This window comes from Cuculus canorus, chromosome 8 (genome assembly GCF_017976375.1).
Source record: "Cuculus canorus isolate bCucCan1 chromosome 8, bCucCan1.pri, whole genome shotgun sequence".
NCBI classification, from domain to species: Eukaryota; Metazoa; Chordata; class Aves; order Cuculiformes; family Cuculidae; genus Cuculus; species Cuculus canorus.
The window spans coordinates 19,071,021-19,088,785 of record NC_071408.1 but is presented as its reverse complement, the minus strand read 5'-3'; the positions used below and the strand labels follow the sequence as shown (position 1 = coordinate 19,088,785).

At 38.6% G+C, this 17,765-nt stretch overlaps 1 protein-coding gene across 3 annotated transcripts in view; it reads left to right on the top strand.

The window, feature by feature from the left end:
• Window positions 1–17,765, top strand: part of ATG4C (autophagy related 4C cysteine peptidase) — a 26,517-nt gene extending 8,752 nt beyond the window's left edge. For all 3 annotated transcript variants that reach the window (XM_054072576.1, XM_054072577.1, XM_054072579.1), the window contains 7 exons: window positions 650–980; window positions 2,876–2,946; window positions 4,379–4,515; window positions 8,023–8,101; window positions 8,765–8,841; window positions 13,029–13,148; window positions 16,537–17,765. In XM_054072576.1, the coding sequence (XP_053928551.1) occupies window positions 650–980; window positions 2,876–2,946; window positions 4,379–4,515; window positions 8,023–8,101; window positions 8,765–8,841; window positions 13,029–13,148; window positions 16,537–16,707 (986 nt within the window). In that variant the 3' untranslated portion in view covers window positions 16,708–17,765. The remainder of the gene's footprint in view (window positions 1–649; window positions 981–2,875; window positions 2,947–4,378; window positions 4,516–8,022; window positions 8,102–8,764; window positions 8,842–13,028; window positions 13,149–16,536) is intronic.

The window sequence follows — 17,765 nt, the reverse complement described above, 5'->3', positions numbered from 1 at the left end:
AAAGCACCCCATCTAGAGGGTTTGTTCCTTGCTTGCATGTGGCAGCCTGCCCCATGCCTTCTGGGATGTTCAGTGGAGACCTTCAGGACATGTTCTGATCTAACACAATTCACTGTGTTCCAGAGGTTTCCTTACATGCTCTGTGTTGTTCGAACTTGTGGGAGAGATCTTTAGTCATCTGACAAGGGAAGCATTGCCATGCTCGAGATGTGGTGAGCCACCAGTGTGCTGCGAGAGGAACGTTGAGTGTCGGGTTCACTGGTAGAGAGACTTTTTGCTAGAAATGTAGACTGTAGACACTGTTGGGTAGTGTTTAAACAAGTTTGTTGTGTAATCTGGATAAAAAATTCACAAATTTGGTGAAGAAAGAAATCTTGCCTGTTTTTCATCTGTTCTCCTTTGACAGTTTCCCAGGAAAAAACATTTGTTTTTACATGAATAATTCCTCAGGTTTGCCTATGTTTTTAATATATTCTGGTTTCTGACAAACCAGAAGAATCAAAACCAGCTTTTTTGCTTGACATCGATAAAACTTTAGAGACGGGACTGAGTAGCTAACTTGTATATTTGTACTACGTAAGATAGTTCTAACCTGTGCCTTGTAGTCAGGTGTATCTCAACTGAGATACTGACAAATTTTTTGTTGCAGCGTGGGTCTGGCCAGATGCGTTGGACTTTGACAGTTCAGATTCTGACTCATGGACAGCACATACAGTGAAAAAGCTGACAGCGTCATTCGAAGCATCGCTTACAGCAGAAAGAGAACCCAAGATCCTGTCAAATCATCATCATCGAACACAGAAGAGAAACCGTGATGACAATGAAATGAGAAATGAAGTTTATCATAGAAGAATAATTTCTTGGTTTGGCGACTCTCCACTAGCAGCTTTTGGCTTACATCAGCTGATAGAATATGGAAAGAAGTCTGGAAAAATTGCAGGAGATTGGTATGGGCCTGCAGTTGTTGCACATATTTTAAGGTAAATATGCCTTTATTCTTAGTTGTTACCGTGCCTTACACATTACAGGAGAAGCGTTTCAAGGTGTTGTGAGATTACTTCAGCTTAATTGAGCATCTAACTGCTTGTTATTGGCTTTGTAAAATGTCCATAGTAATAGCAATTCTAGCTGTTTTGTCAGAGGCAGGAAGGGAAATAGTGGCAAGTGCAGGAATGGAACTCTCTGCCTTTGTTCAGTCTTATTCCAGGAAAACACCATTCCTGTTCTCCTGTGCTTTGGGCAGTGGAAGTCCCAAGTATCTCTTCCAAACCCAAGCTTTTAGGTAGAGTTATGTTTAATAACATGTTCTAAGAACAAACCACTCTTTCAACCTTGGAACATGCATAACATTATAGAGGTTTTTTTTTATGCTGTAACCTGGGGGCTGTAATGTACTGATAGTGTAATGAAATGTCAGAGCTAAAATTGATGTTTTCAGCATTTCTTTGCACACCTCAAATTCTTGTGAAACTGTAAATGTATAGGACTATTAATATTATAATTATATCACAGTAAAAGTAAAGGGTCTGACATTCATTGTGGTTAAAAAAAAAAGTCAAAAGTCAAATTTCTCCATAGTCTGTGCCTTTACTTGCCATTTCTTTGAATATTACTGATTTTTTTGATCATGTTTTCGGTTTTATGTAGCCTTGTGTGCTTATGTTCTTAGTGGAATCCAGTTTATTTATAAACTGAGTCACTAATAAGTCATTGAAGCAGAAGAAGCCAAAGTTCATAGTTTTATCTCTGTGAATAAAAGATTGTGATATTTCGTGTAAAAGTATATTAATGCTAAGTGTAGCCATACTGAAATAATCAGATGCGTATTTGCATGCATGCAAATGCATGTGGCGATGTGAGAAGTTAGCATTATTTATGTGTTTTATTCTATTTTTTTCTGATGATAGAAGCTGTCAGGTTTCCTTTTGCTTGCTTTAAATTGCAGTAGGCTGTTTGCCTCATGGGAATGGGGGGGATTTGGTCCAGGATTAGCTTCAACACAAACCCATGGGTGATTTCCAACGCTGCAAAGGTTTGCTTTCCTGGATCACCTTTCTCTCTTGTAGCAGTACTAACAATGTATAGCTCTATCATAATTTGAGAATGACTGCTTTAAATGATTCCTCAAAATATATTGTGAAATAAAGGGATAGTGACCATGTAATGCAAGGGTGTATTGAAGTCAAAGGATAATCTTCTAATTTCAACAGTTTAATTTCTTTACAAATCTTGTCCTTGATTGATGGTCACACTTCAGACTATTGACATGTATTTTCTCTTTAGTTTCTAGGTCCATTACTCTTTTGAGGATAGCCTAACGTTGCAGTTATCTTTTTAAAAGTTTTGGTGAAACCTTTTTATGTGCTAGTCTTTATTTCCATAGACATGGGGTGCTAAGTTGGGGGTAGTCACATGAATTGAGGTGAGCTAAAGACAGGTGAAAATAATGTTTTTGTCAGCAAATTTGGCCTTTATTACCCCAATATACATTACAGAAAACTGTTATAAACAGAAGGAAATTAGGTAGTGAATATGTAAGTCTTTGGAAGTTAATATGTTTTTTTTTGGCTCTTATATTTTCTTGGTTTCATTGTTTCTTGTAAATAGCCAGACACTATCATCTTTGCTTGGGAAAAACGTGTTGCATGTACACGGGATCTTAGTATCCGGTGTTTAAAAACAAACAGACAAACAAAACCCCCACCCCCATGCCTATTCATCAGGAATGGAAGACGCCTTGCATTAAAAAGCAAACAAAAAAAATCCTCAAACAAATAAAACAAACCTGTTTCTAAAAATTGACTATTTTATGTTTATTTACTGTTAACTTTTTTCAAATCAGAGATGAGTTAAATAGTTTTGTGTTTGTACTTAGAAAAGCTGTTGAAGAAGCAAGAGACCCTGAGCTACAAGGAGTAACAGTCTATGTTGCTCAGGATTGTACAGGTAAATGTAATTATGTAGATTTTTGCAAACATTTTAGATGCTTTTTATGTCTTTCAGTAAACACTTAACAATAGAGCTCTGAAGAAGAAAATAAACTCAAAAATGGATCCACAAAATTTAGATTTTTTAGACAAAGGAGTTCTTGAGATATGCAGATGTTTGTTCTCTTTGAGAATCAGACATTACAGCTTGAAAGCTCTGTGCATTGCTTGTTTGGTTTCCTACAGAGGAAGATAGTGGAATTACAAATCCAGCAAGATAACAACTTCTCCTTACAATCCGCCTATTGTAACTTTTTATTTCGGCCTTAAATAATCTGTTTTGTACTTGCTTCAATGGTGTTATAGTGATAAGCTGGTAAAATCTTCCATATTGTAATAAAAAAACCCAGCCAAACTGCTGAAAAATCATTCAGTGCAGTTAGATTTTTTAGTTACAGTTTGTTTGTCACGGAATTCTTTTACTCATTTTTCTAGTGGCACAAAAAAACCCTGCACCAGTCTCTTAGAATAGTAAGAAGTCATTTTCGCTTAGAGTTCAAAGATGCGATCAGGATCATGAACCAGAGTCAGTGGTAACCTTTCCTCTGCGCCAACATGGCATTTTAAATAATCAATAACAGGCAGAGCAGCTTAGAGCTCTGGGTGTTCAGGAGCAGAAAATGATGACAAGATAAACTTGACATGTGGTGAAACTTCACAGTAATGATTAGAGTCTTTCAAATCTAAGCACAGTGTATTACTTCAGTAGCCAAGTTTACCTGCCAGGAATCTTAGTTATGTCATAACCGATCTTGGGATAGGACAGACGAGACCGACATCCCTGGGTAGTCAATCAGACTGGTTTTAGAGAGACATAGTTTAATCTTGCACTACAAACCAGTTTCACCTGACTTACAATGACAGAGTAACTTAACATTCTATTATTTTTTCACTTCTTTGTTCTGGTGGTGATTTTCGCGTCTCTCAGTTTGGAGAGAATAAGGAATAATACTACATTAAGTTTTTTCACTTGTTTTCAGTGGCTGCATCATGTTAACTTTTGGCAGTGAACTTGATTATTTATTAAAATCAATTATTGTATTTTTTCCTTTATTCTGTAGATGTTCCTGTTAGTTGTAGGCTTTCAAGTTTGAAATTACTTCTTTTTAGAAGTAGTTTATATGAAGTGAATAAATATTTTTTACCTTCTCCTAGCTTATACCTTCTGTATTTCCTTGTATCTTATCTGAGCAGCAGCAGATTACTAGCTGAAAAAAGGAGGTGTAACACTTTTTTATCAGTCACTCGAGTTATGTTTCAGGAGGACAGTAATACCTGGAAGGACTGCAGTTTTAGTTTGTCAGACAAAGTGATGACATGTTGTTGGTGTGTCTTTGTTAAAGCTTGTGGATATATTTGAAGTATTAATATTTCCATGTGTCTCTTTTCAGTCTACAGTTCAGATGTTATTGACAGACAGTGTCCTTTTATGGATTCTGGAAAAGCAGATACAAAAGCTGTAATTATATTAGTACCTGTGAGACTCGGTGGAGAGAGAACAAACATGGACTACTTAGAGTTTGTAAAGGTATGAAATGAAAGTTCAATTATTTCTCAAATAGTAGCACTAGGTGATATGAAAAGCGACTTCATTATGGTAATCTTCTACCTATTAAATGTGTGGTGGTGATTTTACAGTTGGAGGTTGTAAAGTTTGACTTTACAGATTTTAAATTTCCCTATTACAAGATCAGCTGTAATTGCAGAGCACATGATGTCCCTTGGTAAAGCAGTGATAACTGTCCTACTCCTAAAGTCCTACCTGAAAAGACATTAATGCAGTGGCTCAAATTACAAACGGTAATTTCGTTACATATGCTATTAGAGTTGTGCTATATTAAGTATCAGCCAGCATTTTAAAATATAAGTATACCAGATTCCCTGTTCTGTATCTTATCTTCTTAAATGTCAAATAGTTGTTGCTTGTCTGGCCTTCCCATTTTCTTTTGTCTTTTTCTTCCCCTTAAGAGAGGGGATAGAATTTTTTAATACCTTTAGTCACTGCTTCAAGTGTTTTTTCACTATCTGGACATTAGGATGAACATTTCTAAGGACAGTCATGCAGCAGTAGGAAGCAGCTACTGCAAACAAGAATGAACTGGAAAAAAGCATAACTTTAGAAGAAAGTAGAGGAAATTCTCTGCTGTCCTCTTTTTCAGCAGAGGTTCTGCTTATGGTGCTAACACCTGAGGATGTATGGGAATCCTACCTGTGGGGCACAGAAATGCTACTCTTAGGGAAGGTATTGGTCTCTTAGCACTGCTGCTTTATCATTTTCCATGCTGCTGTTTCTCTCTTTTAAGTTCTTGTTTTAATTTTTGAAAATGCCACAATGTGGTAGCAGGAACAAAATCCAAGAGTCTGTTAGATCTTTATTTTTTTTCTTTTGTGACTCTCTTCTCTGTAAAATTTTAGGAAAACTTTTTTTTTTTTTTTAATGGCATGAGTGATGAAGCCTTTTATTTAAGTGACGATCTATTAAATTGTTTTTATTTCCTGCTTCTTTTCCTTGTATTTCTGGACAGTTAGTTTTGGAAGAGTTTTAGTTCTTTTCTGATTTATTCTAGCACAGCTCAGCCAAGCCTATGGTCTCAGACATTACCGTACCCTACTGTACTTTCCATGTTACCTATGGAAGAGCCTTTAAATAAGTCAGGTCCAGAGAAGCACATGGTGCCATCATTTGTAAGCTAACAGACAGTTGCTGCTGTGATTTCATAAGGCTTTCTCAGCAAAAAGAGAAGTTTTAAGGACGTTGGTTCTTTAATACTGGCTGTTGTTATTGGTGGATCTCTATGGCCAGTTTTGCCCTGCAGAGGCTTTCTCAATATAGCTCTCAAAAACTCTTTGCTGGAATAAAATAGGTTTGGGTGGCACTGGGTTCCATAGCACAGTCACATTAAGTAAGCTTGCTTTGTACAATGGTCTACACTGGGGTGATTTCTGCTGCTGATTCACCAGGCCTGGTACTGCCTTTTGTGCTGTTGAAATGGAGACGGTGATAAGAGAGCTTTCAGTTGCGTATATCAGTCACTCCAGTGTCTGTCCTGACTGTTCACAAGAAGCAACTGAGTTTCTTGGGGGTCTGGATTTAAGTTAAAAATGTAGATTTTAGAATGTAGCATGAGGTGGGGTTTTTTTTACAAATGATTTTATATTTGTGGATGACAACTGATAATTTTTTTATAATTCACTTTACAAGAAAATTCCCATAGATTGAACAGTTTGTCATTACTTTAAGAGCTTTGGTCTCTTTCTGTTTCACTGGCAGAGGATGTGTCCCCCATAGTTATGTCAGCCTTTGCCTCTGATCTGAGTATTCTGTACCACTCAGCTGCTGAGGAGCAGTGTTTATAAAAGTCTCCTCATTTGTATTTTAAATAAGTAGCACTTTCTCTTAGCCTGTATAAACAATATCAAAGTTGACTTTGTTAACATTTCGGGTGAGGAGTACAACAGGTTTTGTTACGTTGCAGTAATATATCATTCTCTAAGCAGAAAAAAATTTATGTTGAGAAGCTTTGGCCTTATTAGTACATGAAAAGTCCATTGTTTTGTTGAGAGAAATTTTCCCTGCTCATACAATGATAATGTCATGGTTATACTTTTAATCTGACTGCCAGCTACTAGAGATGCCATGTTAGCTCAACTAATAGTCTTCTGGATTGCTGTCCCAGTTTGGGCAGCATCCAAAGTTTTGGACTCGGCATTTGTCTGGGGCCACAAGAAAAACACTGTGATTTGTGAACATCTAAAGGCTGTTCAGTTTTTGGAGTAGGTCTTGGGCTTCAGTTGTGTTAGAACAGTTGGGCTCAGTGTTGGCAAAATCCAGCTCTCACTGGAGTTGATGTGATAACTAACAGAGAACTGTGTTAAGCCAAGACTGAATATTCATAAAAATCCTATTGAGCCCTGTTAAGAAACAGTACCTCGTGAAAGCATGAAGAGTAGAAATACATTGAAGGGAAAGGGAGGAAAGTCTTCCATGCTTTCTTCCATTCCTTTGCTACATACTTTTAATAAAGAAATGATCAAGGGTGATTTCTTTGGTTTCTGTTGTCTGACTACATCCAGAGCTTGTGAGCGATGGGGGAATTTCAGTCAGTTTCACTACTGAGCTGTTCTTACCTTGACAAAACTGTGTGCATACAGGTAAATCCTTCTCCCAGCACTAGAAGGTATATCCATAAAATCAACATGTTATTATGTAATGATAAGTCTGCTAGGTTTGTGTGTTAACACCAACATGTGGATTACTGAACTCAACTCATTACAACATGAATCAACAGAAATACTCTGGCAGCACTGCTGTGACTGTGACCCATGGCTGATATTCCATCCCTTTCTGTCCTTGGTGGCTTCGCAGCGGCTGGAGGGGTATATTTTTTCCTTTACACCCCCAGACTGAAAAGATTCCTGTATTTCACTTCATGTCCCCTTAGGCGTATTTGCAGTGTCTCTTTCTTAAAGTTGCTACACACTGATGGCTCTGATTCCTCTACCCTCACAGTCAAAATCCAGTAAGATTTATGGGGCTTGTCTGTTGTGTGTGTCTCTCTCCTCCTGTATTTTGGGTTGCTATTCTTAGAGCTGTAACTTGTAATTACTCTTGCCTCAACTGGCATTTCTCCCTATGATAAGGTTCATACTCTAGACAGACTTCTACATTTGGGTGCAAAATGGAGCCCCCAGGGCCACAGAATGTAAATGTATACTTCTATATGTTTTGAATAACCTCTTATTATATTGCATTTTGTCGTCTCCCTGAAAATGATACTGCCAATTCTCTTGATGAATGGGCATCTCATGAAAAGGGAGGACTCTCATGGAGTATCTGGTGGTATGTTTTCACTCTGGTGAGTTGTAAGGTCCTTGAAATTGAGTCAAGTCCCAGAAAAATTATTCAGTCAGTCTTTAAAAAGTAATAAAAAAAAGCTGTTTGCCTAAAACCAGTAAAGGATGAGCAAAGATTTTAAATGACTTTAATACTTACTGTGTTTAACTCTGTCCTAATTATTTAATGTTCTGCTTACAGGGTATTTTAAGCCTTGAGTATTGTGTTGGTATTATTGGTGGCAAACCCAAGCAGTCATATTACTTCGCTGGATTTCAAGGTTAGTGTTTTAATATGTTATGTCTCTTCAATATTTTTCTTTAAGAGTGAGGAAGTTAATATTGAACCACTGGGAAATAGCATGATTAAAATAGCAAAATGAGTACCTTATTAATTCATCATATCTACCAAAGTCCAGTCATTTGTCATTTACCCCGTATAGTAATTGGATTCTGTAAAATGTACATTTAATTTCCGTTGTTGCATAAACAAGGCATAATTTATCTGTTTCACCAAACTTCAGGAGCCTTTGCTGTTCCTATCTGGCAGTTCTTATTTGTGTATTTACTTTTTACTGGTTTAAGTGGTGCTAGTTGATGCTGAAATGACAAGCAATATATTCTTCCTGTCAGGATGAAGTAGCACAATACATTTTTCATATGCAAACTCCAGAATATAATTGTGTGTTTGTAAAAGTAATTTTATCACCAAAAATTAAATGACAGTCTCATCACTTTATAAAAATTCTGCTTATACAAGCATATTTGATTATGCAAAAGTTAATCTGTCCTGCAAAAACCTATGCTTCAGTCAATGAATATCAGCCTGGCAAGCAGTTACTTGCTGGCTTTTTTTTTCAGCTGTTCTGCATAGAAATTGGATTGTAAGCAGTGTAATAATAAGGTGTTTTTTGAATTACTTGTCTTCTGTTTTGTCCTTGTAGATGACAGTTTGATTTACATGGATCCTCATTACTGCCAATCTTTTGTAGATGTCAGCATAAAGGATTTCCCTCTTGAGGTAGTGTGGATATAGACCTGGCACTGTTTTCTTCCCATATGAATCAAACACTAATTATTTAGAGATGTTCTAGCTAGTTGCAGCTTTATGGGTTTACAGTTACATGTTATTTATCAACGTTCTGCCCTGCTTTATGGGCCTATAATCAACAAAAATGACCAGAGGTTAAAAACTCAATATGGGCTTTCAATTTTTACTTCATTAATCTTTGTCTGTTTCTTTTTAATGATCAGAAAACCTCAAAAATAGATGATCACTTCATTTAAGTAATTTTCCATCAAACAAAATAGACAGTGTTTGGAGATCTTACACCTGATTATTTGGATTTGGTTTTGTTAGTTTGTCTTTTTGGTCAATTTTATTATTCTTTTTCCCACCTAAATCGCAGTCAACATAATGGAGGGAATTACTGCAGTACTCACTAGCAGGAGCCTGCTGTCAGTTTGGAACCATAGGTCTGATAGGTTTACCTGCTGCTTCTTTATCCAGGAATTGGTAATATTTCTATGCTGGAGTAGCCGGTTATCATTTGAAATGTAACTTTTGCTCCTAACAGCTTTTGGAGGTCACTTTTAGATTCATACAAGTGGAAATTTTTGAGGCTGCTCAGTGAGGTTTTTGGTTAACTAGATTAATTTTACTCAAGTCTTCCAAACTGTTTCTTTTAACAAGTTTTATTATTATTTTTACTCAATCTATTTTTATGGAGCAGTAATTTCCAAGAAATTGACAGGTCTGAAATGTGTGGGCTGCATTTGTCCTTTCTCTCTCCCCTCCTTTCTGGGCCATGACTTTCTGGGTACACCTAGATGTAGTGAAAGCATCTTTCAGGCTATACCCAGGTTTTAAAAATCATGCCTGTTTTTTGTTTTTTACAATGGTATTTTCTCTTTTCTTTAACCTTTTGCCAAATAACTTGCATAGATGGAGCTGAAGGAGGTTATTAAAGACTCGGTTTACAGGTCCTATGGGAAAATGTGTTCAGTACCACAGTACTCACATGAGAAGTACTCAATGGCAGTGGTACAAGCTGTCCTTGATCTCGTGTCCAACTTCCACATAAACTTAGAGCCTCCTTGGAGCAACTCCTCATTCAGTGTAGAAATACCCTTAGGGTGCATCCACTGATTAAGACAGGATCACTGCTCTAGAATGGAGTGGGTTATTAGTGGTTCCTCATGCCACTCTATTCTGTGAAGGTACTTACTCCTAAACATGGAAACAGCTTCAGAAAAAAACATTGTATTTAAATAAGGAAGAAGACTATGTATTCATCTCCACCACACCTGAAAAACTAATTACTTAATGTAGAATTCTTGTAAAGTCATGTGAACAGTGCAAGTCAGTCATATTCAGCTTTTAAGCTCACACCTGAGGAACTGAGCACGTGATCTTGACTGTTTACACCTAGAATGTAAGTCTGTGGTATGTAATAAAGTTATATACCTTTATGACTTCTTTTTGTATAGAAACTGAGAGTTTGCTTAAACTGAGAAGAGTGGAGTGAACTGCAATGGTCCTCTCTATTTGTATCATGAAAATAAAGATCTTTTAACATATGTTGGAGTTGATCATAACACCTTAATCCAAATCGCTATTTAGGGGAAGCGCTTTTATTTATCAAAGGATTTATGCAGGGCTAATGTTAAGTCCTAGGGCCAACTTAAAGGCAACACGACATGTTTTTCAGTATTTATACTTAGCAAGATGCTTTAATAAGCGTGACATAAGATATGGAAGTATAGGATTCTCTAGAAAGGTTCTGAATTTAAAAAAATATACAGAAATAAAATGTATAAAAATATCTTAGACAGAAACATTGATTATTTTTAGAGATATGTTTAGATTTACCCTGTGGAGATATTTGGAGGGAGAGCTGGTGAGAGTCCCAGCTCTACCTATTTGTATTGTGGCAGCAGACAGAGATCCTTGCTGCTTTAGGCTAATAACTGCAGCAAAATACAGTGCCTTCTCTGAAGATTTTACAGTTTAATTGGGTAAGCCAGACAAAAGGTGGGAAGAGCACAGAAATGCAGAGCTGAAGTGTCTTCCTTAAGGTCACACTGTATCTCAATGGCCGAGCTACAAAAAATACACATCTTCCTAGTTCCTGTTCCCATGACTAATCCTCCTACTTGTGCTGCAGGCTGGCATTAATATGAATTCCCAAATAATAATAATAAGGTTTTAAAATGTATTTTGAAGGTACGCAAGCTGCCAGCTTGGTTTGATCTCATCCCAGTGCTTTTCTGCAGACGGAAAATATATTGCAATTTAATGCTGTGTGCATTTAACAGTATTATATCTTTGTCCAGAAATGTCAAAAGTAAACAGAAATTGCTTTCTTAGTGTGGATAGTAGCTTGTTAGATTTATCTGTAGGGAGTATTTTCAAAATTGACAAATTGTCCAGAATAAGTTGGAAATCAATCCGCTCTGTATTGGCTTCCAGAATCCATTTGTTTGGAGGAATGGAAAAAAAAATGCCTGCCCACTTCTCTTTGTTGCACAGTGATTTGTGTAGCATTAGGAGTCCTGCCCTGAGCAGCAGGGCACAACTGTAGTTCAGTGTTGTTGCTGAAATATGTGTACGGCAGGATTTGGTTTGTGTATTTGATGACTTGGGAATGAATATTCAAAATACAATTTCTGCATATAAAATTTGAAGAGAAAAGGTAGAAAAAAACAGTGACTAAAATCAGTGACTAAAATCAGTGACTAAAATCAGTCTTCTCCCCTTTGCTTATGTTTAATAGAAGTACCTCTCAGGTTTGTAATCACAAGTGAGGAACAATCTCCTTCAATGTGTAGCACTGTTACACTGACAGATGCTCTCAGATCAGGTAACGAGTGCTTTAGCCTTTTGTAGATTGACCTTTCTGAGTGGCAAACACACCCTCCACCCCAACCCTCAGCCCCTGACAAAACAGGGTTCTAGTATCTAGACTGCTTGGTGTTATCTGCCCGGGGCTGCTGCTGCTTCACTCAAATTGGATTGTAACAGTTGTCAATGATCTTTTATGGAGGAAATACAGGGGTGCTGGTAAGAAGTCCCCTCCGCTGCTGTGTTCTGGTGTTACTGCTGTGTTACCGGGCTGACCAGCACTGTGCCAGAACCGCTGCAAGCTGTGCACAGCTTACCTGGAAATGTGAAAGGAAAGAGCACAGAATAGCCCCTCGAGAATACTGATCACTGGGGAAGTTCATGGAAAACAAAACCTGCAGTTCAGTGGGGTGATGTCTCTGTGGCAGCGTGATGTGAATGCAGTGTGTTAGCATTTGTTCCTGAGCAGCTGCAGCAGGGTTGCTGGTGATTTAATGAAGGTGGGGTGATGTGGTAGTCCTGCCTGTTCGAAGCAGAGTGAAGAGACTCACCTTTGAGAGACAGCCTGCGGTGACCAAATCGTTTCAGTTATTAGATAGTGAGCTTCTCCAAAACCGCAGTTCCTGAAATAAACAAACATATAATCAGAGTAGATGGCAGATACTTATCTTTTCTCTCATAAACTGTAAATGAGGAGTGTAGGGAGGGGAGGTTGTATTTGTTTGTTTTTTCTTGCAGCATGGCTGCTGACAGGATAGGTTCACAGCACTGTCAGAGCATCATCTGTCATGAAAAGAGATTTCACATTAGGGAAAAAGCATTTATAAAGCAGGGCATGTTTGGTTTTCTGCCTACTCGTGCCTTATTGTAATGTGGTTTTGCTTTTGTGTTTTTTGTGGGATTTTTAACCCGATTCATTTACTAAAGGAAAATGCATGAGGTTGCTTTATTCTGTTATGTCTCTTTTATAGAGGTTGGGGGAGGGAAAGGGGCAATGGGTGGCGGTAGTAAAGCAGTGATTGTAAGAGTAAGCGTTCACCTCCCCTGCCTTGGGAATATTCATAAAATGCTGCTTGGAGCGGCAGAGCTTTGAGAAATTTCAAACTATCAGGTCGGCGTGTGCAAGTTTGGTGAACGCAGCACAAACAGCAGGAGATCTTATACATGCGGAGAGAGTGGGATTACTTGAATGTTCGAGGGGCTTTGGAAGAAACGACCTCAAAAGTGGAAGAAATAACCTCAAAAGTGTGCACTGGTGTGAATTCAAAGGGCGTGGGGATCGTGTGCTAGTGGAAAAAGAGTAAATGCACCGGTTGGTACCGTTCTCAACCATATTTCATGTTTTTTAATTTTGAAATTTGCAGTCATTCCACTGTCCTTCTCCCAAAAAGATGTCCTTCAAAAAGATGGATCCGAGCTGCACCATCGGATTTTACTGTAGAACCGTGCAGGACTTTGAGAAGGCTTCTGAAGAATTAACGAAGGTGGGTGTCGCAGGTGCAGCCCGGTTCCGAGGGGCCGAGGGGAGGCAGCCCGGGACCAACTGCGGCTGTCGGGACGAACGCGGCCGCCGGGGGGCGCCCGTGCGCCGGGGATGCTGCGGGCTGGGCTGCGGGGGCTCCAACCAGCGCGGAAGGGGCTTCTTCCCGCGGCGTGGCCGTGGGAACGCGCTGTTCGTGTTCGTTGGAGGCTGCGGAGCGGGTGTCGCCCGGGAAGTCGCTTCGATCGTGGCTGTCCGCTCGGAAAACACTGGTGTCAGGGCGTTTTGCTCCCCATGTTGCTGACTTTTTTCCCCTTGGATTGTTACAATGAATGTCTAAAATACAACATTATTAATGTGTTGTATCAGCAAATCTCTGTGTGTTGTGATTTTAAAGAATAGTCTGTGAAAGGGTTCCACAGCAGCAGCAGACGGTCACCATATTGATGGTCTGACCTCAGTAGTTACCACAGCAGCACAGAGTCAGTGTTTTACAGCGTTTTGCATGGCCTGTGCAGTGGTACTAGTGTTAGAGCCAAAAAAACAGTTTAAGCTTAATGCTCCATGTCATCTTCAGCAGATATTGATGGTGCTAAAGTTGTTTCTTTGATTTTTCACACACAGAGGTAGAAAATAGATTTAAAGAAGTCCCTAAGTGACAGATAGGTAGAAAGTTGAGTTTTCCTGCTCTATCATGTATGAGAAAGAATGTAATAACATGGAAAAAAAATTAATTACAAAATCAATTGCAGTGGAAGTTATCTTTATTCCTTCTTTTCTTTCAAATTTGGGATTAGGAAATTTCTTTTCTGAACATGTGTTGTGAAAACACTCATGACTGATCTAAGTCTCGCAGCTGTTGTCCTGGTACTTTAGCTACTTGAACATTGGTGACGTTATTTTACATGAATGTATTTCAGGCATAGTAAGTTTGAAAATAGAGGACAGTTTGGGTACAAATACAATGTGAGAAACTTCTAGGGTCTTTCAATCCTTCCTCCACGTCCTTTGTTTTTTCCTGCTCTTCTATTATTTTTCCTTGTGTTCACAATTTTAGTGTGATAACTCTTGAACTATAAAGCACAGTACATTCCCAATGCACCTTTTGTAGGCTGGACTAAAAAATTCAGATTCTTGCTACTTTTGTGGGCAACAAGAGGTGGGAGAAAAGATTTAGCTTTTATTTCTTGAGGATAAACCTTATGAGCCATATATTCAGTGACAGAGAAATTAGGGCATTGAAATCAAGGGCCCAAATGCAGTGACTAGTGAAACTCCATCCAAATTACATTCCAGCAACCCGTTGTTTCAGTACAGCAGAAACAGGGACAGCAGTTTCTACCTGGCTTCTCAACACCATGTGGCAGATTCAGGAGGTGAGCAAGAACCTGTGGCCTTGTGCAGGCCGTGGGATGGCTCTGCCTTTTCCTGGCTGCACTGTTATTTTACAGGTACCAGGCTGGTCTTTCTCCTAATGCAGTGAATCATTTCACTATCAAAACCTATGACAGCATATAAATAATCCACTTGGCTACAATTGCACATGCCGATTTGTAGCCTGGGTTATCAACAGAAATAAAGAGTTCTCTGAAGAACCGAACTAATGGGATGTTGAACTTGGATGCACTTGAGCACAAAGAATTAAGCATTGCAGTGACCAGAGTGGCAGTCTGAGTCTAACACTGGAATACTAAAAAATACTGATATTTATCAATGAAATTCTCTGTGGAAATCATCACAGTGGTATCTAAAGAATTTATGTGTTCTGGAGAATTTACAGTTATCTGTGATCATCGAGTGAGATGTAGCTTGATAATAATTGCAGTCATCTTAACCAGGTTCCAGTCAACTCCTGTTGCTGGTCTGTCCAGTTTGTATTCTGTATGTGGCATTTCATCCCTTCCTTTTGTATGTGGAGAGAGGTGTTACAGGTACCCATAGGGAAGGAGGTTTCAGGGACAGCGGAGAACAGACTGCGGCAGTGGAGCTGCAGGTATATTTCTGCCTGCATTTGGAGGGACCCTCTGTAAAGAGGCGACGGTTGTTTGGTTACCATCTGTTCCCTGAGATGCCACGTTTGGATAAGTGTTCCATTGCAAACTTGCCGTTAGCAGCTGACCCAAGTCCAGCCATGCCCTGCGCAGACCAGCAAAACAGCTTTCAGGTGGCTGTTGATTTCTGTTCCTCCTAAGCCAGCTTGTATTCACCCCTAGAGATGGAAGGCTTTGCATCCAGTTACCTGGGCTTCTCAAGAAACAAAGCATTTGTACATCTTACAAACTTTTCTTCTTTCTGATGTTTGTTACTCTTCTTTTGCTTATTACTGTGTGCCTGTGTCCTGTATCTCCTTGCTCTTTTACCCAGGTTTCACATTACAATAGATAAAGGCCAGGATAAAGTGAAAAACTTCAGACCACAGTAAGAATCAAGGCTTTAACCGAGAGTGCGATTTTTTAAAATTTTTTTAACACTCCCACAGCTCTGATTGTCATTTTTTTAAATAGTACTTATTGTTTAAAGATTTATTTAGGGCTTTTTTACTTTTTAAAAGTAGATTAATTGTTCTCCTGAATTTATATTTAGTGATTCTTAGTCCACACAGTGCATACCCTTAGGCTAATGTAGATCTGCAAGGCACTGCATCACTACCCGGTTTGTTCAAAGTGGGGAAGACATTTAAGAAAAAAAAGATGTTAAAAATCGTTGAACAATTAAGTGTCCAAAACAGCCTGAAAGGCTGAAATGTCTTTCAGTATTTGGCAGATTTTTATCTACTATTAAAGGTATTTTGCTGCTCTGTTTTATTATCTATCATTTCCCACCACCCGCTTTATACATGCTCAGGTTTCTTATTTATAAAGGTAGGGGTTTGGCACCCTCATTCCCACAGCCTGCTACTGCCGCCAGTCTGGGTTTAGCCACAGGCCCGTGAGTGGCTTGTTTGCATTTACACTTTTAATAAAAACATTGATTATTGTAGATGCTGATTCTACCATAGAAGTGTCTCCCTGAGATGCTTAGTTGCCGCAGAATTCATACCTGTGCCTGAGGAGAGCGTTATGGCCATTAACTATTCTGTAGCGTTTTTTATCTTCCTACAAGAGCTCCAGCTGCACTGAGACAAACAGCACGTAGAGGTGATCTGCATGGAACAAGATGCAGGGCCAGGCATAAAATTAAAAGCTACCTGAAGAGGAAGTGGAAGTAAATGTTTGTTTAATGGGAGGAGGGGATATTTAGATTGTGCAATGCTTTTGTTTTAATCCGATGATAATAAAAATTAAAAATGCGGGGTTTTTTTACTTTGCAGTCATCTTTAGATAAATATCACTACTTCCTGTATTTCTTCATTTCCAATTAACATTTTATTTGGTGTGTGTTTTACTTTGTAGATGCTACAATCTTCATCTAAGGAGAAATATCCTTTGTTTACTTTTGTAAAGGGTCATTCCAGAGACTATGACTTTGCTTCCAGTCCACTCCATGAAGAAAATGACCTTTTCTCTGAGGATGAAAAGAAAAGATTAAAAAGATTTAGTACAGAGGAGTTTGTCTTGCTGTAAGGACGTTTTACGCAGGATTATTGGCAGCTGTCCAGGAGAGCACTTGCCTTTTGAAAAATAAAAAATAAAGTGTATGTGTCCTCCTCCCCCAGACAGGCAAGCTGTGCTGAAAATGGTCTATTTTCATAAAGATGATAATGTTTTATATGTTAATAGTCTTTGAAATGTCACTTAGAAATGTACTTGCTAATTATTTTTGCTCACTGCTAGTTGGGTGAGTTTAACGTCATGTTGCGCTAGTGAAGACAGAGGCATTGTGTAGAGCCAGGTACGCTGAAGTGTGCCTGTGTCCTGGTCTTGCACGCTTAAAAAGCTTGGCCAGTCCCTAAAGCCCAACTTGTGACCCTGGTCTTGTGTCAGTCCAGCATGAATCCTGAGCAGTGGCTGCCAGATATGTGTGGGATTTATGTCATGGATGCTTATCTGTAAGTTATGAGACCATGTTACTCCTGTTTGTAAGCAAAACTTGAGTTCTGTATTTGTGGGGTAAGGGTAGAGCTGTTGTCTCTCTGGCTATATAAGCCCAAAGAGTAGTTAATGGTGTCATCGTGACACACATCCTGAGCAGCACAGGGTGAGAAAGGTAAGTTTGATATATCAGTCAGTTGCAATACTGATATAATTATATTGGCTGAATTGTGAGTTAAGATACTATTTAGCAGTATGATTTTATAATGGTTTCTCATTAAGCTTGCTTTGGAGCCTTTATATAAGGAGTGAAGATAAAGTATTACCTTTCCCCCCAATTTTTAAAGGTTATACTACTAATATTAACTGCAACCAATCAAAGCAGCTAAAGACAATTATTAGAAGAGAGTGGTGTTTGTTTCCTGTTCAACTAGGATAATGTTGAGGCTTCTTCTCTCTTATGAGTGCAGCTTTTAAATCAACGCAAATGGGGGAGTGGATGTTAAAAATTCTGCGCTGTGATTTTTTTTTTTTGATACCTGTTGTTACTGTACAAACGATGACTTGATGGCGTGTTCTCAGATTGCAAACAAATGTACATAAGTAGTTTCATGTTTTAACAAAGTAAATGCAATATTTAAAATACCTAT